This window comes from Onychostoma macrolepis, chromosome 09, assembly GCF_012432095.1.
Source record: "Onychostoma macrolepis isolate SWU-2019 chromosome 09, ASM1243209v1, whole genome shotgun sequence".
Lineage (NCBI taxonomy): Eukaryota > Metazoa > Chordata > Actinopteri > Cypriniformes > Cyprinidae > Onychostoma > Onychostoma macrolepis.
In genome coordinates this window covers 11791579-11816542 of record NC_081163.1, presented here as the reverse complement: position 1 = coordinate 11816542, position 24964 = coordinate 11791579, and the positions used below count along the sequence as shown (strand labels likewise).

The window sequence follows — 24964 nt, the reverse complement described above, 5'->3', positions numbered from 1 at the left end:
TCTCGAGTTTTATGCATTTAGCCATTTTCAAAAGATGACTCAGCGTTCATCCAGTATGCTGGTATCGCAGTAATGACGCAAGTCGAGGATTTTTCAAGGTGATGTCTCTTTTTTTTTTTTTTTTTTTTTGCCTTGAAATAGAATCTGTGAGTCTCGAATGCCTGGCTGTCTGAATGTAAACCATTGTTCCCGCTTGCATGTGGAGTTATTCAACATCAAGGCCAAGCTGACAGAGTTGATAGAAATATATACAGTCCCCAGTGACTCATGCTCATCTCCACCAACATATCCTTTAACTAGCTTGTTAAAGTCAAAAAGATACATTCAAAAATATCATTCTTAACCACATTGGCTGTTAATTAGGGCTGGGGCTGATCAGCGCATGATCTGACCACGTCATTGGTTAGCTAGACTTATGTTCAGACCCAGACTTTCCCCATGTTGAAACTGATGACCTTGACTTGTTTTAGATTCATTAAAAGCTGTTGACATCTTGAGGGGACTGGATCCTTCTGAATAAGTCTCTCTGTTCATAATGGGGTGGAACCATGATCTCAGATACTGTCCTGTCTTCCTTAGTGATTTTTTTTCTAGAAGAGCTACAGGGAGACTAGCAGGAAAGATCTGCGACACACTTTTTTGGTTTCTTTTGCATTAAACTAAAACTTCCTATTACCACCAAAAACTATAAGGTATGTCTGTTATATTTATTTTATATTATATACCTTTCTCACTTGCTTAAATATCAATATCAGTTTGTATATCTATGCTGGACTGCTTTGCTTTGACAATGAAAAAATACTGAAAACTGCTGTGCCGCTTAATATTTTTTATGTAAAACAAAACAAAAAAAACCTGCATTTCGTAATATTATCAGTGCCTTCAATGTCACTTTTGATCATTTTAATGCACAATTTCTGAATAAAAGTAAATTAAAAATAATTATTTAAAAAATAAATTTCTTTCAAAAGATCACAAGTACGGATCACAAACTTTAAAACTGTCAATATATAATTAAAATTAATAAAAATAATAATTCAGTATAGCATTAGACCAATATATTTAGATCATGAGAACCAAATTCAGTCAAATGTGTTAAAAAACATTTGGTTGTATATATTTGGCAATATATAAATATTCCTAAATAAATAAATAAAAAATAAGCAAATGATGGATTCCATATCTGTATTTATATATATATATTGAGTTCAGTATCTATATCAACAGTGGGAAAAATGCTAGAGCAGAACTACACAGATGTCCACGCTCTGCTGGTATCCTGGTTGCAGCATTACATTAATGAGACATGGGTGGTGGGAGCAGCTCCGTATGCGCCACCACATCGTCCACCTGTGCATCTGAGTGGAGCTCCGGTCCAAGATAAAGGTCACGGCATGATCTACATCTGTCTGATGGTGGGACTCTTTAGTTTCTTTACCTTTGGTATCATGTTCAGCTATATTCGCTCAAAGAAGGTGGAGAACTCACAGGATCCATATCATCAGTATATAGCTAAAGACTGGGCTAGTATAGCCTCTCCTGTGGTCATCAGCAACCCAGCTGCGCTCGGACAGCTTCCAGGGTACAGTGGAAGAGAGCAGGAGCAGGCTTAGATTACAGTCGGTGACTTCTGTCATTTCTATACAGAGTATATGTTTGATTTTCTGCTTCATTAAATTGAAAAAAAAAAAAAGTGTCACCGTTGTTCATTATGTCAAAAATAAATCAAACAATTGAATTCTACAGTCAGTTTGGTTTTATATAATGCCACCGGGTCATCTCACCTGCAGTTATGACTAGTTTACAATGTCCCAACAAACACCAACCTTCAACAGATGTGAGATTTTGAGGATCAGTGTGTTAACCCTGTTGCCATTTGTCATAAAATGATCATGTTCAACTGGCATTTATAAGCTCATGGAATGTTTGAGAAGTCTAATAGGATTTTCCAAGAATACCTTACATGCTTGATCATGAACGATTGGCATGACAACTCCACAGAAACAAAATAATTACTGCCCTCTAGAGATTGTGGACAAAATCACTAGTGTCACTTTTTTTTTTTAAGGAATTTGTAATTAAAATGAATTTGGAAGTAAATTATTTTTTATTAAGCGATTTTAGGTCTCTTTGGGACAAATTATAGAGTGTCAAAAAGGCCAAGCCTCCTTATTACTATACATATTTACTATACTACATTAATATTTATCTGCCAAATAATTCACTTAATTTGTTCATATTCATAATTAATATTTAATTTGTAATAATATTTTATGTAATAAAAATAATAATAAATGTAACAAAAAATATAAGATATTTTTAATATATGGATGGATGGATGGATAGATAGATAGATAGATTTTTCCTTTTTAGTAAAAATATGAAAATATTTATACATCAACATGATAGTATTTATTTATTTATTATTGTGTTTAATTTTCTGCTAGTTTTTAATAAAACAAAATTATTTCATACTGTATTACAGTTATAATAAAAACAAAGAAGGGGCACAATTATTTTAATCACACTAATAACAGGCCAACAGGTGAAATACAACTCGTAGATGTTCTTGCTGTCTCCATCTGCTCCTTTTGCTTCCTTTCTTTTTCTCTTTCCTTCTCCTGCCTGAGCAGCTGATCAGTTTTCAGTATTTTCTCCAGCTCTCTCTTAAGGCTGTAATGCACCATCTGCCTGCTCATAAGAGGCACAATCAGGTTGAAATTGTCCACTTTCTTGTTGAGTTTCCCCAGTTCATCAGCAAACACAGCACAGTGCTCCTTCCACTGGAAGGTTTCTGAGTGTCTCATGGGTTCTCCCAGCCTGGCCCTGACCTCCTGCAACCTTGCCCTCATTTTAGCAATGGTTTCCCTGATCTCCTTCTGAGCCACGATCCATTCAGGCTGGTAACCGTTGTCAATGAGGATTCTGTTGAGGTTGTGTGTCATGGGGTCCATATATGGGTTATGATCAAACTTGTTGAGCGGTTTGCCAGTGCCACTGAGGTTTTGGAAGTCTCCACGGGCCATCGACTCTTGGATGAGGTCCTCAACAAGCCTCTCCACCGCCTGAGTGATTTTGATTTGCTTGCTGCGCAAACGTGCATCTCGGGTCACCATGGCTCCTTCGTCTGCTGCCGCCTTCTCCATCTCCTTCTGTCGATACTCCAGAACCTGGTCGGTGGCACGGTCTACACGAAACTGTCGGTACTGTCGTTCTCTTTGGCTCGGAGTGCCAGAACCAATGCCTTCAAAACTGAGGTAATGTCTGTGTTGAGGGGCATTCATTTTAATTTTATCTTCCTCTTCTTCCTCCATCGATTGGGTATACTGTGAGGCTGACTTCTGCTGTGCAAGGCGGGCAAGAACAGCCCGATAGGCCTCCTCTATCTGGGAAAACAGAGCTGCGTCTGCTGTGGGAGCACCGGAATCTGGATGGTAGAGCTTGGCCATGCGTAGGTAAGCCTCCTTGACCTCTGCAGCATCGCTGGCTCCATCTTCAGGCAGCTGCAGTATACGGTAACTCTCTCTCAAGCTGCGGCTGATAGCTCCAGAACTGAAAGCTCGCAGGCTGAGGGAACAGTACAGAGGAAGGAGAGATCTGCGAAGATCCTCGATGTGCAGCCGTAACAACATCCAGCAGCTCATTGTGCCTATATGCAACGGGCACCTAAATATATACGAAAATTAAAAATATAAAAATCCTAAACTGAGTTGAGCAACTGCTTTTGAGTATATAAAGTGGCACCAAAAAATAAAATTGAGTGATTCTTGTGTATTAATTTAACTGCTTTATAAAGAAATGTCAAACAACAGTAAACGTCCTACACACACACACACACACACATATATATATATATTAGTACTGTCAAACAATTAATTGTGATTAATCACATCCAAAATAAAGGTTTTTATTTACATAATATGTGTATACTGTTTATTTATTATGTATAAATACAAACAAATGCATCTATATATTTAAGAAAAATATGTTATGTTTATATATTAAATATATGTATATATAATATAAAATATAAGAATATACATATAAATGTATATACATGTAAATATTTTCAAAATATATACTGTATGTGTGTGCATTTGTTTTGTGTACTTTTATTTTCGATGCGATTAATCGTTTGACAGCACTAATATATAGGCCTAATATACTAATATAACTTGTCAAGCCTGGTTGTGAAACCTGTAATACTTTAAAAGCATTAAAGTGCTAATTTTACTAGATAATACTTTTGAGATAGATAAACGATTTTTTTTTTTTTAAGCTCCAGGTTTGCTGTGCTTTACTGTAGTGCTGCACAATTTGGTAAAATACATAAATAAATAAATAAATAAATACATTTTCACTGTAAAAAAAAAAAAAATGTGTTTGGGTCATTCCTGGTATCCGGTAACATTTTGGCTTCACAATTTTTGGAAAAAAAGTTATACGTTTTTCATGTTTTTAGCATTCTACCAAAATGGTGACATGTTTAACTATATGGAACACATACTGGTCAAGCTCGGTGACTTAAAAAAATAATAATTGTGGGTATATTGTTCAGACATTTTGGGTATATTGTTCAGACATTCCCACCCTGTTAGGGACATATACATAGTTATCACAAAATTTTAATAATGTAAATGTTAAACAATAATGAGCAATAATAAGATAGTATATGTCCCTTATGCCATAATGATATTTTTTTATTCTTGAAACAAAAACAAAACAATTATTAATTAATAGAATATGTCTTGATTATTAAGAACAGGTACTTTTTTGTGCCCATTTTTGCCAACAGGATGGTTCATAATTTTGGATTACCACTCAAAAGTTTTATGGAGGTAGATTAATTTGCAGTATACAATAAATACTATTTATTCTATTAGAATTTCCACCCTGTTAGTTTCACATTCCACCCTGTTAGGTTTATAGACCTAACAGGGTGGAAAATTTTGAGCTAAATTAGCTGTAGTTTTTTGAGTGATCAACATTTAGCTCTCTAACTTTCTACAGATGAACATAACTTTTATAACTATGTCAGATATGTTTTTTTTTTTTGTTTTTTTTGATCGGACAAACATTCTCCGTAATATAGCCTAACAGGGTGGAACTTTAAGAGTGTGACAAGCAGGAAAACATTTCAAAAACTTAAAACAAAGGTAGAAGGTAGGAGTGAGAGCTGACAATTACCTCCATTTGCACAGTTGAATTCCAGCGGAAAAAAATAAACAATATCACTTCCTGAAAATGATCTCAGTGGAATCTATTTTCAGTAGTCTATTTTGGAAGGCGAGGGAGTACATACTAACAGGGTGGAAGATGACTTTAGGGACACGGTAAATGAAGAAAATTGTAAAAAAATAAATAAAAATGGTTTCACATGATTTATATGTATGATTAGATGAAGTTTAGCCTAGTCCATAACATAATTTAAAATTATTTTGAGATTTTTATCATTTCATGGTTTATATTTCTAGAGGAAGTTGATTACTTTGCACTGAGGACATAATAAAACTGAACGCATGTATCAATAAAAGGTGTGTAAAAAAACAAAATAATATTTTTTTATGTCTATTATCTCTGTTTAAGTGATAAAGTAGACCTAATATGTATAATTTAAGCAATTTCTTATAAATATGTGGCTATTTTAGAGAAAATATGAGTAAGTAAATCATAGAGACAGAAAAGTCACTGTATAACAGGAATGACCCGTTTAAGAAAATAATAATTTTATTTTACAGTACACCTGTATTATATAAAAATTAACACTGATGTTACGAAAGCTGTCACTTTTCAAAAGGTACACGCCTGTGTACCTTATTTACCCCTAAAGGTGCATAAAGTACATGTTAGTACCTAAAAGGTAGATATTTGTCACAGTGACAGCTTTTGTTCCTTTTTTCCTGAGAGTGTGGCAATGGCGTTGTCAAAAGCGAAACTATCGAGCTTTTATTTTGGCGGAGAAACTGCCAAGCAAATTTCATGTAGGTTTAGGACTTGCTAAATTTTGCTACGTCAGATCTTTGCAATGCTTTGTCAATAATGTTATAATGCTATAATGTTTCTAGATGATGTTTGGTGATATGACCACCGTACACATCCAGTGTTATTGACAAGATGTTGTAGCATAAAAGCTAATGTTCAAAGCTAGCCTACATTTCAGATATGAACACTTACGATAATGCAACCTAAATACAACACGAATAATATATAGCAAGGGCATACCTCACTAATTTAGCTCGGATTTCTCCACTGCAGAGTGAGTTAGGTCAGCATGTCTTTGTGTTTTGAATGACACCGTTTTGAATGTGCACTGGGGTTTGTTGTTATATATTAATGTCGAACAGAATGCAGGGAAATGTAGTCACTGTTTTCAGGGCAAAGCGCGATATAGAATTTGTCCTTTAGGTGGTGACAAATCGCAATCGCCACTTTGCAGGAACATTCATAACTTAGGCTACTTTCTCCTTACAATACAATTTTAAAATTCACTGTTTTATGTGCAGGGCGTCTCTGCTGCTATCCTATTTGCACAGTCTGGTGAAAGTCTGGCTGTTCTGTGAGATTTGCTACGAGCTAGATTAGCAAACCATTCAGGTTGGTTTCAGTTTTGTTTTTTTGTTTTAGAGTTGTTTTCTCCACCTAACTGCATTCATTTATGATGTTAATGAACTGGTATTGCAATTAATTAGCTAGACCCAGAAGAAGACATTAGTTCACTTTCTCTCCATCATTGACTACATGGTTAATGTGCGTGTGGCCTGCAATCAGTGATTGCAAGTCTTTTTCCATATTGTGTTCATATGACCTTTCCTAAATTGGGCTGTTTTAGAAGCCAACCAATTTAGGCACATGTAGTAAATTGTGGTGAATGAATTCATGACATTTTGAGAGGTCTTTTATTTTTCCAAATGACACTCCATGCATGCATTCATGAATGCGCGGTTGGGGAGCAGTTGGGGGTTCAGTGCCTTGCTCAAGGGTCTCACCTCAGTCTTGGTATTGAAGGTGGAGAGAGTGACCTTCGGGTTGCAAGCAGAGATGGGCACAAATACATCAAAATGTATTTAAAATAAAAATACAAAATACTGTGTGGAAAAATGTATTTAAATACAAATACAAAATACTGTGTGGGAAAATTTATTTAAATACAAATACCGTATTTTGAAAATACACAAAATACATTTGAAATTGGCCATCCAGTGAAGTAACACTATTAAAGGGGTCATATGATGTTTTTTTTTAAGATCATTATTTTGTGTATTTGGTGTAACAGAATATGTTGACATGCTTTAATGTTCAAAAAACACATTATTTTTCAAATACTGTACATTACTGTAGTTCCTATGCTTTATTTTTTTGTGCCTTTATGGTTATAGTTGTGGTGTGCTTACAGTGCTATCTGTTATTCACTTAGATTTAGGATGTACTCAGGGGATCTGATCCGTGCTTGAGCACGACTGGCCCCCAAAGTCCAGTTCATTTCAGAAGTGTGACTGCTCTGTACCGTATCCAGTGCAGTTCGTTTAAGCATCCCCTGGCCCGCTTGAAGAGGTGGCTCTGGTGCAGTACCCATGTAGCTGATGGAACTGTTAATTTACTATTTTTGTATGCGCTATTGTTATCATTATGACAACAAAATCCTTAATTATAATATATGAAATAATTTTCATCATAGGTATACCTCAACTATGAGAGACAAAAAAAAAAAAAATCCAGAAAATCACATTGTAGGATTTTTAAAGAATTTATTTGCAAATTATGGTGGAAAATAAGTATTTGGTCAATAACAAAATTTCATCTCAATACTTTGTTATATACTCTTTGTTGGCAATGACAGTTTTCTGTAAGTCTTCACAAGGTTTTCACACACTGTTGCTGGTATTTTGGCCCATTCCTCCATGCAGATCTCCTCTAGAGCAGTAATGTTTTGGGGCTGTCGCTGGGCAACACGGACTCCAAAGATTTTCGATGGGGTTGAGATCTGGAGACTGGCTAGGCCACTCCAGGACCTGGAAATGCTTCTTACGAAGCCACTCCTTCGTTGCCCGGGCGGTGTGTTTGGGATCATTGTCATGCTGAAAAACCCAGACAGGATTTCTGTCTTCACTCACGTGGGTTGTCAGATTGAAGACACGTAACATAACGAGCACAATGTCAATGGGAGACGGTGAGTTGATTTGAGTTATCATATGCTGTTTCTATAGTTTTTAAATGGATGCTGAAGCTTTAGGTCAGGTAGAATATGCGATCTCTCTCTGAACCGTTCATTGCTCGCTTCTATGGCTGCAGTACATGTGTTTGCTGCAAATTAGGCTGTCATTTTTAGTGAGTCAACTAGCTGTCAATTTTTCTGCATCTTTTTCAGGTATTGCATAAAAGGGGCTTGCTGCTCTTCTTAACTGCTTATTAAGAAGAGCATCCCTTCGCTGCTACTCTCTTCCGGTAAGGGGCTTGCTGCTCTTCTTGGCTGCTTATAAAGAAGAGCACCCCTTCACTGCCTTCTCCGTAAGGGGCTGCTGCCCCAGTCTCTGCTATTTTCAGAAGGATATGCTTCTTTCAGGATGCCATCAGTTGTGGTTTGGGTGGTTCTGCCCTATCGTTGTGTCGGGGGGTTCATGCCTATCGTTTGTGTTGGGGGGGGGTTATTATTGTTGCTCTCCCTGCTCATTCATGACAGGCTGCATGGATGGGCAGGAGTTTTGCACAGAACAGAACCATACCGCCAAACCAAAACCTTATGCGAAGTATCTATCTTTTGAGGATAGTGGTCCTGACAGAAATGAAGCGTTAGCGTTAGTTCTGGCAGGTCACGTGAGTCAAGCTTGCATCAGCTGATTCTCAGCTGATCGTATCTACCTATAGGAATACAACACCTATCGCGGCATTCCTATATAAGCTCTCTTCCGTATCAATCAACAGCTTTTCCCGCTTGCTCAGGAGCAAATCAGATGGCGAATTCCATCTCTACGGGAAAGCTTTCAGTCAGGAATTTTCAGGGGTTCCTTCCCACGGGGTTCTCACCAGATTCAACAAGTTTGTGAACTTGAACGCAAATTCGCCGCGATTGATATAAGCTTCTCAAGTACTGCTTCTCATAACGTTATATCACTGACATAGACTCTTCGCCTGCAATGCCCGCAAATCATCGCTGAAGTTGTGCTAATGTGATTGCATCAACGCTTTTACACGAGATCTGCTTCCCCGCTGGTAGAAGTAAAGATATCAAGGAGGGTTAAAGCATCCACGTAAAATGAACATTTAACCCTTTATTCATCTCTGAATGTCTTCACGAAGCTAAGCTAAGTTCTTATTTCATTCTCATTGTCTTATGCTATGTTGGCAATTATGCTATCGTCAAATATTGCTCGTTGTTAAGGCAGTTGTTTAGTAACGTGTTTGCTAGGCATGCTGTTGCTTTAGGCTCATTGGTTGTATTTTGTCACGCTGGTAACATTACCCAGTAAACCTACCACAGCAGGCTTGTTTTTAATATGTTGTTTAAGGCTGTCTGATATGAAACAGGTTGCTGCTTAAGACTCATCTAGTATTGGGAATTCTGTTTCATTAAACTTATCTATTTTTATTTCTATTTGATATGCTGTTGCTTTAATCAGTGTACCTGTAATGTGCTTGATACTTAAAGGGCAGTATGTAGATCTTGCTACCAAAGGTTATAATGATAACGATTATCTGGATAAGGGCAACATGGGCTGCCTAAACGTCGGGTATTGACCACATGCTGTACTGCATTAAAGGGGCATGCTGCTCTTCTCAGCTGCTGATTAAAGAGCACCCCTTCGCTGCTTCTGTTCTTCTTAAAGGGCATGCTGCCGCAGTCTACGTTATTTCAGAAGGTCTTTGCTTTAAAGCTGTTAGGGTACTGGGATTTTGCTTGCTTTTAGGGCTTATCTAGTGCTCAGTATCATGTTTGTTGCTAGACCAGCTTGTTTCTTTAAGCTATTGGTTGTACTGCAAGTACTGGTACTTGGTAAATTCACAACAGCAATAAGCTAATATTTAACCTGTTGTTAGGCCATCTGATTGTTCTCGAAATACGCTTGCTGCTTATGGCTCATCTAGTTATTGGGACTGCTATTTCCTTAAGTTTCTCTGACTACTGCAACATGCTTGTTGCAAAGCAATCGAGTGCATTGGTAAGGATTTCTGTCTTCACTCACGTGGGTTGTCAGATTGAAGACACGTAACATAACGAGCACAATGGGAGACGGCAACCTGTAAACTGATGAGTTGATTTGAGTTATCATATGCTGTTTCTATAGTTTTTAAATGGATGCTGAAGCTTTAGGTCAGGTAGAATATGCGATCTCTCTCTGAACTGTTCATTGCTCGCTTCTATGGCTGCAGTACATGTGTTTGCTGCAAATTAGGCTGTCATTTTAGTGAGTCAACTAGCTGTCAATTTTTCTGCATCTTTTCAGGTATTGCATAAAGGGGCTTGCTGCTCTTCTTAACTGCTTATTAAGAAGAGCATCCCTTCGCTGCTACTCTCTTCCGGTAAGGGGCTTGCTGCTCTTCTTAACTGCTTATTAAGAAGAGCACCCCTTCACTGCCTTCTCCGTAAGGGGCTGCTGCCCCAGTCTCTGCTATTTTCAGAAGGATATGCTTCTTTCAGGATGCCATCAGTTGTGGTTTGGGTGGTTCTGACCTATCGTTGTGTTGGGGGGGTTCATGCCTATCGTTTGTGTTGGGGGGGTTATTATTGTTGCTCTCCCTGCTCATTCATGACAGGCTGCATGGATGGGCAGGGAGTTTTTGCACAGAACAGAACCATACCGCCAAACCAAAACCTTATGCGAAGTATCTATCTTTTGACGATAGTGGTCCTGACAGAAATGAAGCGTTAGCGTTAGTTCTGGCAGGTCACGTGAGTCAAGCTTGCATCAGCTGATTCTCAGCTGATCGTATCTACCTATAGGAATACAACACCTATCGCGGCATTCCTATATAAGCTCTCTTCCGTATCAATCAACAGCTTTTTCCGCTTGCTCAGGAGCAAATCACCCTCCTCCATCCCCAACTCCTCCTTTCGCAGTCAGGACTTGTCTTCTGATATTCCTTGCTGAATCATACTTAAATGCATTTAAATATCATTATGTACATTTAATGATATCTGCTTGTTCTGTTCTGTTTACCCTAGGGGGGTTATTATTGTTGCTCTCCCTGCTCATTCATGACAGGCTGCATGGATGGGCAGGGAGTTTTTGCACAGAACAGAACCATACCGCCAAACCAAAACCTTATGCTAAGTATATATCTTTTGACGATAGTGGTCCTGACAGAAGTTGAGTTTTTACCAAAAAGTTCTATTTTGGTTTCATCTGACCATATGACATTCTCCCAATCCTCTTCAGACGGGCCTGGACATGTACTGGCTTAAGCAGGGGGACACGTCTGGCACTGCAGGATTTGAGGCCTTTGTTACTTTGGTCCCAGCTCTCTGCAGGTCATTCACTAGGTCCCCCCATGTGGTTCTGGGATTTTTGCTCACAGTTCTTATGATCATTTTGACCCCACGGGGTGAGATCTTGTGTGGAGCCCCAGATCAAGGGAGATTGTCAGTGGTCTTGTATGTCTTCCATTTTCTAATAATTGCTCCCACAGTTGATTTCTTCACACCAAGCTGCTTACCTATTGCAGATTCAGTCTTCCCAGCCTGGTGCAGGTCTACAATTTTGTTTCTGGTGTCCTTTGACAGCTCTTTGGTCTTGGCCATGGTGGAGTTTGGAGTTGGACTGTTTGAGGTTGTGGACAGGTGTCTTTTATACTGATAACGAGTTCAAACAGATGCCATTAATACAGGTAACGAGTGGAGGACAGAGGAGCCTCTTAAAGAAGTTACAGGTCTGTGAGAGCCAGAAATCTTGCTTGTTTGTAGGTGACCAAATACTTTTTACCGAGGAATTTACCAATTAATTCTTTAAAAATCCTACAATGTGATTTTCTGGATTTTTTTTTTTCTCATTTTGTCTCTCATAGTTGAGGTATACCTACGATGAAAATTACAGGCCTCTCCCATCTTTTTAAGTGGGAGAACTTGCACAATTGGTGGCTGACTAAATACTTTTTTGCCCCACTGTATATCATCGCCGACATATACATTGTCATATCGCCATAGCAAGCAGTAATGATAGCAAGTTTAATGAACACATTTGACTAGCTAGTTGATAACCAAAATCTAAAAAAAAAAAAAAACCTAACAAGACTGACTAGTGCTAATGCTATGTTCCCCTTGCTAGTGCTCTTTTTTTACCTGCTGGGACAGGTATGTTTTTTTCCCACAAAAGCAAGATCACCTTGTTTTAACGTTAAAGTCATGCACATATAACAATTTCAAGCATTTTGTATGGTTTATACACAACAAAACAGCATGTATTTGACTGAAAATCCAGAATCACCAACAAGCTAACTGTAAAGATGTCATACAGCTGCAGCTCACATGAATGAAAGTGGCATGTCTGAACTAGTTGATACAGGAAATCAGCAGTCTAATAAAGAGGTCGATTGGCAAAAAGTATTTTATGTATTTGGAAAATACAAAAATACTAACAGTAAATGTATTTAAATACAAAATACATTAGATTTTGTCAAAGGTATTTAAATAAAAAATAGTATTTAGTATTTCAAATACGTATTTTAAATACATGTATTTGAAATACTGCCCATCCCTGGTTACAAGACTTTCTGTCCATTAGGCCACGACTGCCCCCCATATATTATTAATTATATCATCTCATATATAAAATGGTCTCTATTTGATGTTTCTGAAACTAGCTTATATTAATTGGATATATTCAGACTGATATAAATACACCATGTAGAAGGAAGTTAGTGGGATCCATCTGCATGTTTGTATATTCCACTATCTACACTGCTAGATTAAAACGAAACAGATGTTTACATTCAAATATCTCTATGAGTGTGATCTGTCATGTGAGTAAGCAATTGGTGAACTCATTTGCCCAGAGGACCATGAGAGCTTTTTAGCATCTCAGAAATCAATATTGTGAGATCAATGGGACTCTGCTGAAGTGCTTTTCCCTAGCACAATCTGTGTCACACGTACACGGGGACACAAAAGAACCGCAAAAAGGGCCACAAAGACCTCACATCAAGCTTTGCAGCTGGAAAGAAGACTTAAAAATAGCATTCAAAGAGAGCACTTCTAAGGATAGACTGCAAAATGACCAACTTTACAGAAGAAGATCTGGACAACTATTTGCAAAATCAGGTGACCTATTTATGCTGTCATGGGCACTGAGATCTAAACCAGACTAAAATATTAACTTTAACTGAATCATGGTGTTTATTTTATTTGTAGTCAGCTAAAAGAATTTATTATTTCTTATTTTATTTTGTTTTATTCACATAGCCCAAAGAAAAGGGTGACTGCTTTGGTTTGTTTACAAGATGCTAATTTTGTTCTGTTGTGCTGTTAATGGTGGCCGAATGTGTTATTGTCAGGTGGATCTCAGGCATCGTCAGGTTTCAAAGTCCGTGGAAGATGTGCAGAAAATCATAAAAGATCTTACAGCTGAAGTCAGCTCAAAGGATGCTCGTTTCCAGTCCATTGCAAACTCTGGAGTTCATAATGCCAGTCTCAAAGTAATACTTCATGTAGGCCTCTTGTCTATTAAACAATGAATAACTGCATTTTAATTATGGCTACTTTTGTAACATCATAATTCCTTTGGTGTCCACAATCCAATTTAGGACCAGCCAGCTTTAGTGTCAAAATGGTCTGCATTACTCCGAGGAAGATGTGCATACAACCCTGCCATCCAAGTAAGCAAAAAAAAAAGCAAAAATATTTTTCAATGTACTGCAATATATATGCATGGACCATGTATGGCTATTATGGATGCATATAAAAAATACATAAAACTAAATGCATAGTCATAAACCTATATCTTCATTGTTTGCATAATAAAAATGTAATATATGAAATTTCGTCTCGTTGGCAATTCATTACATATAATTTATTTATTATATAAATGTGAATGTATTTGGTAAAACTGCAGCTGTTTTGTTTTGTTTTTTCATTGCTCTGTGTATAAACTAATAGATATTTTGTTCATTTCGGCAGGTGCTCACTCCAACTCTGTTCCTGATTTCAGTGCCCCTACAGGGTCTGATGGGCTATAAGGAGAGGCGTGCGCGTCAATGGCGTTACTACACACTGAGCGGGTCTCGTCTCCTCTCCCCGGTCCGTGAGCCAGAGAAGCTCCACCAGTGGCTGGAGCTGGAGAGTTTCGTCAATCCGAGTCAGGAGTGGCATGATACCCGCATGACCATTGAGGGTGATATTGTGCCTGCCAAGGTGGTGAACGTCTTCAAAGAGCAACTGGAGGCATCCATTAAGACCTGCGGACTAACAAGTTAGAGTTTTTATAGTGTCCACTTGTTTACTCAAACAGACAGAATGAGAGAAAAGGTGCTTCTAAATTAGATTTCTATCTGTTTTCGATTTAATTTTTTACACATTGTCTGGTGAATAATCAAAAATCTATAATCGTCCAACAATCGTACTCTACTGATATGCAACTCTTCTGGGATTACAGATTTGATTGATTGATTGATTGATTGATTGATTGATTGATTGATTGATTGATTGATTGATTGATTGATTGATTGATTGATTGATTGATTGATTGATTGATTGATTGATTTCTTTCTTTCTTTCTTTCTTTCTTTCTTTCTTTTCTTCCATAACTAGTAACTCTAACAGAGTTTGCATGAAAACCACAAACAGAGTATCAAGGGTATTTACAATATTTGCTGGTGTCTCCCTAATTGATATATATATTTTTATATATATATATATATACATACATACATACATACATACATACATACATACAGTAGTGCTTAAGTTCGCATTGACAATCTAAGATCAAAACATAATTTCAACATGGAAACCTGAAAGAATTATGTAAAATGAGTGAGAAATATTTAATGTAATTTAATGTAATATATTCTAATTTAATAATTATATAATTAAGTTAATTATCGACATTGGCCACATTATTTATTTTAACTTTTCTCTCAAATTTTTATAATATATAATTGTTATAAGAATAATTTGTATGAAAACTGTATTACATTAGAAAAATGCAAATGTTTCAGATGGATCTCACTGTAGACTTATAAGTATTTAGATTCCTATCAGTAAAAGCTTGTTTGCTGCTATTAGGAGATTCTATGAAAACAGATGAGGCATGATTTTTTTTCACAGCTGATTCTAAACATTTCATTGGTCATGTCAATCACAGTGATGAATGCTTACACCAAACACAACCCCTAACCTTAACCAATGAAATTAGCTATTAGCGGGATTTTCACTGAACTGGTTTGAGGGAAAAAATTGTGAGTACCAAAGACAATCTTTAGAATTAAATAGTATGAAGTTTAAAAAGCTCCAAACAGACAGACTGTTTTCTTATTTGACTCACAAGCTCAATGTGTTGATGGTAGACACAGTGTTCCACACACATGAACACCCTTTAGCACATTGTGATGATATAAATGAGCCAAAATCACATGAAACTATAGGTTGATAGCTTGTTCAAGCCCCTAAGTAACCCCAGTTCTAACCCTAAAAACTGACTGGTTGACAACGATGTTGATCCAGGAATAAATACTACTTGGGTACATGGACAAGCATAAATGTGCACAATAAATAAAGTGTAAAAGCATATATACACGCTACATTTCATTTGTTTTAACTTTCTTTTTGCCGTTCTTTGACAGGTAAGGTGAGTGTGCTGGAATCAGTTGGGTCAGTGGTGCGTGTTGCTGTGGAAACATCAGAGGCACAAATTGAGGTGGAATTGGTTCCTACACTGGAGCTAATGAACTACTGGCCAAAGAGAGCTAGGTGGCCTCGGCTTTTTCGAAGATGGCCCTCCGCAGAGCGTGCTCGCTGTATTAAGGTCAGTGGGTATATACAAAGGAATTTGCACACATAATTTATATAATAATTTTTAAATATATTTTTATTATTTTTTCATATTATTATTATTATTATTATTTTTTTTTAAATACAGTAAAACAGTAATATTGTGAAATTATATTTAAAAGAACTGTTGTCTGTTTTATTTTAAAATGTAATATATTCCTGTGATGGGAAAGCTGAAGATTCAGTAGCCATTACTTTATTCCTCAGTGACACATGATCCTTCAGAAATCATTCTAATTTGCTGATATGGTGCTCAAGAAACATTTCTTATTATTATCAAAGTAAAAAAGGTGTGCTGCTTAATATATTTTTTGTGGAAACCATAATGCATACCATTCAAAAGTTTGGAGTAACGTAAAAAATAAATAAATAAATACAAGAACAAAAAATACTTTTATTCAGCAAGAACACATTAAAATTATCAAAAGTAATGATAAAGACATTTATAATGATGCAAAAGATTTCTATTTCGAATAAATACATTTCTATTTCAAATACATGTTTTTCTGAGATTTCTAGTCATCAAATAATACTGAGGAAATCATGTTATTCACATAAATGTTAAGCAGCAAAGAAATTTTCAACAGTGATAATAATAAGAACCATTATTAATAATTAATGAGAGCCAATAATAATTTATAACAACTGAGCTCCAGATAAGCATATTAGAATGATTTCCGAAGGATCATGTGACTCTGAAGATGTGACGGCTGCTGAAGATTCAGCTTTGCTATCACAGGAAAAACTACATTTTTCAGTACACTAAACTAGAAAACAGCTATTTTAAATTGCAATCACATTTCACAGTATTATGGTTTTTCATTAATTTAATATGTGACCCTGGACCACAAAACCAGTAATAAGAGTCAATTTTTTGAAACTGAGATTGATACATCATCTGAAAGCTGACTAAATGGTATGGTTTGTTAGGATTGGACAATATCTGGCTGAGATACAACTATTTGAAAATCTGGAATCTGAGGATGCAAAAAAATCTAAATATTGAGAAAATCGCCTTTAAAGTTGTCCAAATGAAGACCTTAGAAATACACATTACTAATCAAAAATTAAGTTTTAATATATTTACGGTAGAAAATGTACAAAATATCTTCATGGAACATGATTTACTTAATATCCTAATGATTTATGGCATAAAAGAAAAATCGATAAGTTTGACCAATACAGTGTATTGTTGGCTATTGCCACAAATATACCCCAGCGACTTAAGACTGGTTTTGTGGTCCAGGGTCACATTATTATTATTATTATTATTATTATTATTATTATTATTAGCTATATTTCAATTAACTAATAAACAGAAAATGGCCTGAGTACTGTTTACATACAATACAATGATGATTAATCTTCTAAATCCCCCGCAGTCGTTTGGATTCAATCTAATGGCCACATCAAACTACCACTGGCTGCTGTCATTCTCACGAGCAGAGCAGGTGCTGTTGAGCAATATAGATGACGACGGCGGCTGCCGCAGGAAGTGTTATCGGGTGGTCAGACAGCTCAAGGAGGACGTCTGGTGTCCTGGAAGCAAACCCGTCATCACTGCCTACCACCTACAGGTACCAGCCCAAGCAAAACAGCCTTCCACTCTTTTTTTGTTTTTGAGACATCATGCTTATACACAAATTCAGGTTTACACACTTTCCCACTGTCTTTACGTCATCTAGACACTGCTTTTCTGGACATGTGAGAAGTACCCCTGCACCAGGGACTGGAGAGACTTCAGAGGATGTGTATTACGGCTGGTGCAAAAGCTACATAAGTGTGTTAGCCAGCATTATCTCCGGCATTATTTTGTACGATCTCACAACCTCCTGAAATACAGCAATACTAATGAGCTTGATGACGTGGCAAAGAAGATCAATAATTTCCTGGACAACCCTGGAACATACGTTCATTAGAAGCTTCCTTTGTGGGTTAGATGGCATAGATCTATGTTAGCTGTGCTCTGTTCTGACTGCATCATATTGATGAGATGATCATGGTAATAGGCTGTGGTTGGCTAAAGTAAGTATGCATGTATTTCCTTATGTCTGTCTGATGCTGAAATTTTCACCAGAATTCTTTTTTTTTTTTTTTTTTTTTTTTTTAAACAGTAGGCCAACTTTGTTGAATAATTGACATGCTGACTTAATTAAATATTTTCTCATCAGAAATGCACCATTTTTATTTCATATGATGTTTTTGTTTTGTTTATTTTCAAATAATCAATGCCTTTTTGGACAATGAATTGCTTATCTTTTCAGATAAGATGTACTTTACATGCTGAACTCTCATATTCAGTACTATAGGAACCCTTAATTCTTTCCAGCAGAGGGCACTGTGATTACAGCAACGCTTGTTACAAGAGGTAGAAAAAGCAATAATTAATCAACACCCCGTCGTTAGCGTTGTTATTGTATCAGACACTTACTCTTAACATTATATGAAAATCAAGCTCAAATGGAGTTAACAGTGTTTTTGACCGGAGAATGACTGAGATGGAGCTGTGTTTTACGGCTGTAACTGTTATCTGAGGCAGCAAGTGAATTATATGCTTTCATCAACCTTTACAGGTTATATAACGTTGATTGTAGCTATATGGGCGTTTAGTTTTTCTTGTTTAATACACTTGGCCAAAATCTCAAATGAAGCGCTTATGCACAGGATATTTAAAACGTACAAAAGTAGCCTATAGGCTATGGCTTGAAATAGCCTAATTCTTCTCCGCTTTCAAACACACAAAAACATTAGCCTTTACAGACATAGTGTTTGAGTAAAGAAAACGCTGTACTATTCAAACATCAATTATTTATTTACTCTTTTATTGCGAAAAAGCGGAGATCTGTCTCCAGGCTGTGCGCGGCGCGTCCATCTGAAAGGAGGCGGGGTGAAGTTACGAGGTTTCTCTGAGAGCTTGATGATCCAATGGCGTTACGAAGTTTTACTGACAAGCTCTTTTTAATGCGTATCATTGGTTAACTATTTTTAAAATCCTCTGATTTAAAATAATAATAACGAATTATAATAGGCACCTGACTGGGCTAGGTTATGGCAACTGGTTCTGACACATTGTGACACTGCCAGTTTGAATATGTAGAAGTTTAAATGAGACATAATTTTAAATTGTGGGTGAATTATTCCTTTAATGCTCGTCAAAATGTTAACCAAATGTCACTGGAATCAGATTTATTAGTGTCTTGTACTCTTTAGCGCAGCATTGGGGAACCTATGGTTTGAGAGCCACGCTGGCTCTTTGACAGAAATCATATCATCAGAAATCATCACCTTTTACCAAGAAATGATCGATGATTAAAAAAAGACACTTTACTAGAGTTCAACTTTCTGCAGACTAAAAAACAGCCAATTAAAACTCCTTCGCTGTGCAGCCTACTGAAGTTAATGAAAATTTTAGAATAATATAATTTACCGTTGTGCCAGCCAAGTGCACAGTGCTGTTGGTGGCAGCAATCAACTGCAAACCACTTTGGCTTATGGTAACCTATAGCTCCTGCGCTCAGATTCAAGCAGTTTGTTTGTGGTAATGACGAAAAGAACGATTTTTTACAACAGAAGAGAAAATGTAAAAGTATAAAAAAGTGACTGGACTGAAATACTGTACATTTCATTTCATTAACATTTCACCTCGTAATTTCTCTTTTACCGCACAGACCTTTTATGTCCTATAAATGTGTTGTATTTAAGTATGATAATCCGCATAGCTTTCAGTGTGTGGGACAGTTTGAAATTATAACAAAGAAACATGGATGAATAAGAAAGTAAAGAGTGGGATGTGCTTGATATTAAAAAGTACGATTAAAAGCGCAATAAGCTGTGAAAGAGAACTGAATCTGCTGCTGACAGGAAGCTTCCTGTGCACACACTCCGACCAGAACATGGACAAGGACAGTAGCCTTTGTCTTCTGCGCACCTAAAAGGCCAAATCACACAGCCAGTTTCAGTGATGTCACACGTTCTAAAGGTTTGCACTGGAGCTCAGTGCATCTGTAACTGGAGGACAGAAAGGTAAGTTCAATACCGACGGTCGAGTGAAGTTTCTTTGTGAAATTTAGGATTTAGCGGGTTAAGTACGCTAAACACAATTCCAGCGAAAGACTTGACGTTTCTGCTGCTTCAGTTGTGAAGCAGCATCTGGTTACTGGCACCCAGATTACTCATGCACACCCTGGGATGAGGCGCTAGCGCACGCTTCGACAGGGTGTAACGCTGGTGCTGAGGACCCCCAGGCAAACACGTGAAGCCGGCCCCCTTCACAACATATAGAATTTGGTGGGGGGAGGGAGCATTTTGTTTTTGTAGTGGGCCATACTTTTTATAATCTGAAAAAAACAGACATTCACCAAAACAATAACAACTCATATATAACTAAATTAGGCCAAGTTCTGTTTTAAAGCAGGTCACCAATACAAGATAGTTCAACATAGAACAATTTAGATAATTTTACTAACTACACAGAAACCCGTTTGCATTATGCCTACACACTGATAACTTTAGCTTAATGTTGAAAAAGGATGTAAATGAGGTACATAGACACTGGAAAGTCTTTTTTTAAATTTTATTTTGGTGGTTTTAATTAATAATAAATGTTGCATGTTCATGACAAGCTTTCTTGAGTTTGTTCATCTGACATTGTCTACACAAGTTTGTATTTACAGTTTGAAGAGCCAAACCCCTTTAGGAGCTACTACTCAACCTGACAATAACAGTCCAACATATCCATCAGTATATCCAACAGCCACCCAGAACATTTCATGAAGTATTGAGTAATATCCAACATCCAGCTTGAAGCATTGTTTTCTGTGTCTCTTCAGTGCAGAAATCCATCATTGGAGTGGAAATGCAGGGTAAGTATGCGGAAGCCTTTATGACTATAGTCTTGCTTTTCTCAGCACAAAATGAATCTGTTTATCTCCCAGAGGTGACAGAATTGTAAGGTGTCAGATTTGTGAGTTTTGCATCTTCTAAACATCAAGTTTTTCATATCATATTCCTACATCAAACAGCTTTATCATATGTCTGTTAGTTCATATTTTTCATGTGTCCTTCATCTGCAGCTGTGCTGTTTTATTTCATTCAGAAGGACATTTTTGTTATATAGAGGTGTTCAAGCTGTGACTGAGTGAGTAGAAAATAGACACCATCTTGTTTTAGCTACTGACTAAAAACAAAATAGCTAGCAGCGTTTTACTGAGCACTGAGCACCAGTAAGTCCCTCACTAGCTGTAAGCAACTACGATTGAGATTTTTTATTTATTTCTTTATTTTGAATAATTTAATAATGTTGTTTAGCAAGGATGCATTAAATTGATCAAAAGTGACAGAGAAGATATTTACAATTCAGCAGATGTCAGTTTTCACATAAATATTAAGCAGCACAACCTTTTTTAACATTGATAATAATAAGAAATGTTAAATGTGTGTGTGTGTGTACTATGAATATTAAAATAAATATTTAAACATTAAAATTAAAATTTTATTACAATTTAAAATAACTGGTTTCTATTTTAATATAGTTTAACAAATTTCATTTAATATTTTAACACGTTCATGTGTAATCAATGTCTACATGCCAGAGACATTTTACTGTTGAAAAATTAGATGCATTGCAATGTTCTTAATTTCAGTTGCAATTATTAGTAACCATATGCAGGATAGATTTAACATTCGTCTTCCTAACACTTCTGGAAAGATTAAACTTCCTCACTTTTCCCTTTCAACCATGTAGGAAAGTTCTGCCCTTTGGGCCTGTTTTGTGCGTGTAACTCCTCTAGTTGTGTTTATATGTTGTGCCATGTGTTTTAATGCAGTCTTTTTCACTCGCAGTGAATTTCAAGAAACAAGCAGCTCTTTGTTTTGGGTGCCAGGCGCCCGCTCATGCATCGCAATAGACTGGGAGACCCTCATCTTCCCTCTGTCTCTCATTCACCTTTTCTTTCCCTCTCTATCATTTTATCTCCTCTAATCTTCTAGTTCCAATAGTCTGATTACTGTGATTAGTAAAAATCAGTCACGTTTTGCATCATGTACTATTAAACATGAATTACTCTTGAGGCTGAGTTCAGTGAGGGCACTCAAATAGAGGAGAGCCCTGCGACTGCCTCAGTGAATGACTGAGGGAACATTCCCTTGGATGGCGATAAACAGTCACCCTCTCTTTCACTCTTTGTTACACGCTTTCTTTCACGCTGGATTTGAAAAGGGACAATTGTGCGTAACATCCTGCTGGGACGATGGCATAATGGTTTCAGTGTGAGACAGCTTTCCCTGGACGTTCTGTCATCTGGGTGGCAAGAGTTATTATGTTAAGGCTTGAGGAATAGCCCTGCTTCCCATAAACATGTCAAAATGCAAACATACTTTCTGCCTTTTCTAGTCAACCATGTGTTGTATTAACATTACCACTTATCTACCATAACTAAAAACCAAACAAAAGAATAGTTCACCCAAAAATGAAAATCACTCTATTATCATTTCAAATTATGCTGTCATTTTCATCTTCATATAGCTCCATTCAGTGACCATTTATAATGACCGCTTTAAAAAGCAATACAGAAATATCATGAAATTAGTCTATACACCTTATAGCTATGGCTATATTGCATGTCTCTTGAATGTCTTATAATGTCTTTGTTTTATGAATATAAGTCATTATTCACAGATGTAAATAAAGCTATTAAATGTATATGCTAAACATATCTTGTAAACAGCATTGCTAAAGGAATAGGGTTTTTTTTATTTAAAATATATTTTATTTAAAACTGAGAATGGCAAAATAAATTACGTAAGGTGAAACAAAGGACTTTAAAATAACACATTTATTCTATATATTGAAAATATATATAAAACTGGGCAAAAAAATTTATATTTGCATGGAAATTAAACTTATTTTTAGAACCTCTACAACTAAAGTAAACTAAAGAAAAATATTTACGTAAACATAATAATATTTGGTAAATGTATTAAATCCCTCTGGTCTTAAACAAATGGGTAAACACAAAATGTATTTTTTTTAATATATTTTGGACAGCATTAATATGTTTATATTTAACATATTGGGCGAGTGGATATATATGTTTATAAGTTTAATTAGAAGTAAATTAAATAATATACCCGAAAACATATGGGGTGGATTTGAAATATAGTGCACTATTCACATGGACTGCTTTTAATAAAAAAGTGAGACATAATACTATAAAAGCACAGTACAAGTATCACATAAGTAATCCATTAGTGATTCCTACGACACAGATATGGCTTTTTAAAGCTTTACAGCTTGTGGTTGCAATAATCTAATAATCTAATACATTTCTTTCATGGGAAAAAAAAGCTAAGGGGTTTGGAAAAATGTATGAGTAAATAAATCAGACAGAATTCTCAGTTTTGGGGGAACTATTCATTTAATTTGAAAAATGTGGACCGTCTGTTACATTCAGTGTTTGAGATACTTCCACGTCTATTGCATCTTTCAGAGCTGGAGACAGAGCTAACATCAAAGGGCTTCGATCGAAGATGTTCAGCATCAAGACAAGATTGAGTGGCACAGTCTGAGAGACAGACAGACAGCGGTGACAGGTGCACTGATAGAGAGAAATGCATGCAGTTTGGTTGTGGGCAGAGGAAACGATAGAGAAGGGCTGGCGTGACATCGGGACTGACGTGAAGATGAAGTGTTTCCCATTGACACAGATATCGACTGACAGTTACAAATATGCAAAGACAGACAGAAACTAAGGGAGTAAGGACGGAGTATAATAACTGGAGTATGACTGTAAAGTTAGTGTTTTGAGAAACCCAGCCAATGTTGAAAGAGATAAATATGGGAAGAGATTATTTTGTTTATGCCTTGTTTTTGAGCAGAAGATCCCTTTTCATGAATTTTAGATTCCAAGATGTCACAGTCTGTAATAAAAAGTCTGCGCTTTATATAAACCCACACTTTTCTAATCAGATTCTTCCCAGACCAAATTATCAGAGCAATTGCAATAATTGTGTAGCAACTGTCAACAACAGTCTTAAGTGGTGAAACATCTAAAGTTAATACTGTATTTAATAGTTAATAATAAGGTGTAGTTTACCCAAAAATTAATATTCTGTCATCATGAAATTCTAAATTAAATGTAACATCAAATGTAATGTTTTTTTTTTTTGTTTGTTTTTTTCTGTTTTACTGAAAAGCATAAATTACTATATAATTTACAGGTATCCTGCAATACCCAAAACATTGTCACCATATTTGTTTATTTCTTACAGTGTATTTTCATTTATTTATTTATTTATAGGCAACTACAGCTGCCGGTTATCTACAGTAAATTTAACAGGATATTTTTACAATGAACCTATGACCAATAAAATTCAGCACTGACATTTTGTATCCAACATTACAGCCATTAAACATATTTATACCTTTGAAGCAACTTTGTCTATTTCCCATTGAATATTAAATGCAAAACCAATAGCATTTCCACTATATGCAAACAAGTATCTGATCTAAAGATGTGTTCTGTCAAACCTACTGTTTGATATGCCATGTTAATATGAAGTGTCATTCTGTTTGCTGTCATGGCTCAGGTCAATAATTCATTTTCTCGTTGTCTGACAGGTTTCGACACTTCATTACAAACAGGCATCAGTAAAGTGAGGTCAGAATACCCAGCAGCACCGGTGCTCTACTTGGAAACAAGAAATGGCTTGTCCATCACCCGACAGAACCGTTACAGTGGCCATTGTATCTCAGTGCAGGTATAGCTGGTGTTATCTGAAGCCTCATCTATAGTGTGACACGTTTGTGTTTATTTACAACAGGATCCATTATAAGAAAGTGTACCTGAGCTGTTTAAAAAGGTGCGTGTGGTCTATATTTAGACTTCTGTGGACATCTGAAATGGGGAGAGGGTGAATGTGAGCTGGACGGAGATCAAGAGAAAACAGAGCGGGTCTTTGATATGGCCCAACGAGAGAAATACCTTTAAT

General features: G+C 36.4%; 3 protein-coding genes across 7 annotated transcripts; 2 read left to right on the top strand and 1 right to left on the bottom strand.

Moving 5' to 3' along the window:
* The first annotated feature begins 64 nt into the window (after positions 1 to 64).
* On the top strand, positions 65 to 2294 carry LOC131547217 (uncharacterized). The gene is made up of 2 exons (XM_058787614.1): positions 65 to 692; positions 1228 to 2294. Exon 2 carries the CDS (start codon positions 1236 to 1238, stop codon positions 1611 to 1613), a length of 378 nt encoding a protein of 125 aa, XP_058643597.1. The 5' UTR covers positions 65 to 692; positions 1228 to 1235; the 3' UTR covers positions 1614 to 2294.
* A 107-nt stretch (positions 2295 to 2401) lies between these two features.
* Positions 2402 to 6358, bottom strand: dnajc28 (DnaJ (Hsp40) homolog, subfamily C, member 28). Of its 2 annotated transcripts, none has more exons than XM_058787608.1 (2): positions 6223 to 6358; positions 2402 to 3666 (listed from the first exon to the last, which is right to left on the bottom strand). In XM_058787608.1, the coding sequence occupies exon 2, from the start codon at positions 3642 to 3644 to the stop codon at positions 2523 to 2525; it is 1122 nt and encodes a 373-aa protein (XP_058643591.1). In that variant the 5' UTR covers positions 3645 to 3666; positions 6223 to 6358; the 3' UTR covers positions 2402 to 2522. The 2 variants fall into 2 exon arrangements, with proteins under 2 accessions (XP_058643591.1, XP_058643592.1); XM_058787609.1 differs by lacking the exon at positions 6223 to 6358 and adding an exon at positions 5188 to 6181.
* A 4390-nt stretch (positions 6359 to 10748) lies between these two features.
* On the top strand, positions 10749 to 18044 carry mab21l3 (mab-21-like 3). Of its 4 annotated transcripts, none has more exons than XM_058787390.1 (7): positions 10749 to 13249; positions 13483 to 13623; positions 13732 to 13803; positions 14105 to 14396; positions 15769 to 15950; positions 17359 to 17553; positions 17662 to 18044. In XM_058787390.1, exons 1-7 carry the CDS (start codon positions 13202 to 13204, stop codon positions 17893 to 17895), a joined length of 1164 nt encoding a protein of 387 aa, XP_058643373.1. In that variant the 5' UTR covers positions 10749 to 13201; the 3' UTR covers positions 17896 to 18044. The 4 variants fall into 4 exon arrangements, with proteins under 4 accessions (XP_058643373.1, XP_058643371.1, XP_058643370.1 ...); XM_058787388.1 differs by having other exon boundaries at positions 13483 to 13635; XM_058787387.1 differs by lacking the exon at positions 10749 to 13249 and having other exon boundaries at positions 13286 to 13635.
* The last annotated feature ends 6920 nt before the right edge of the window (positions 18045 to 24964 follow it).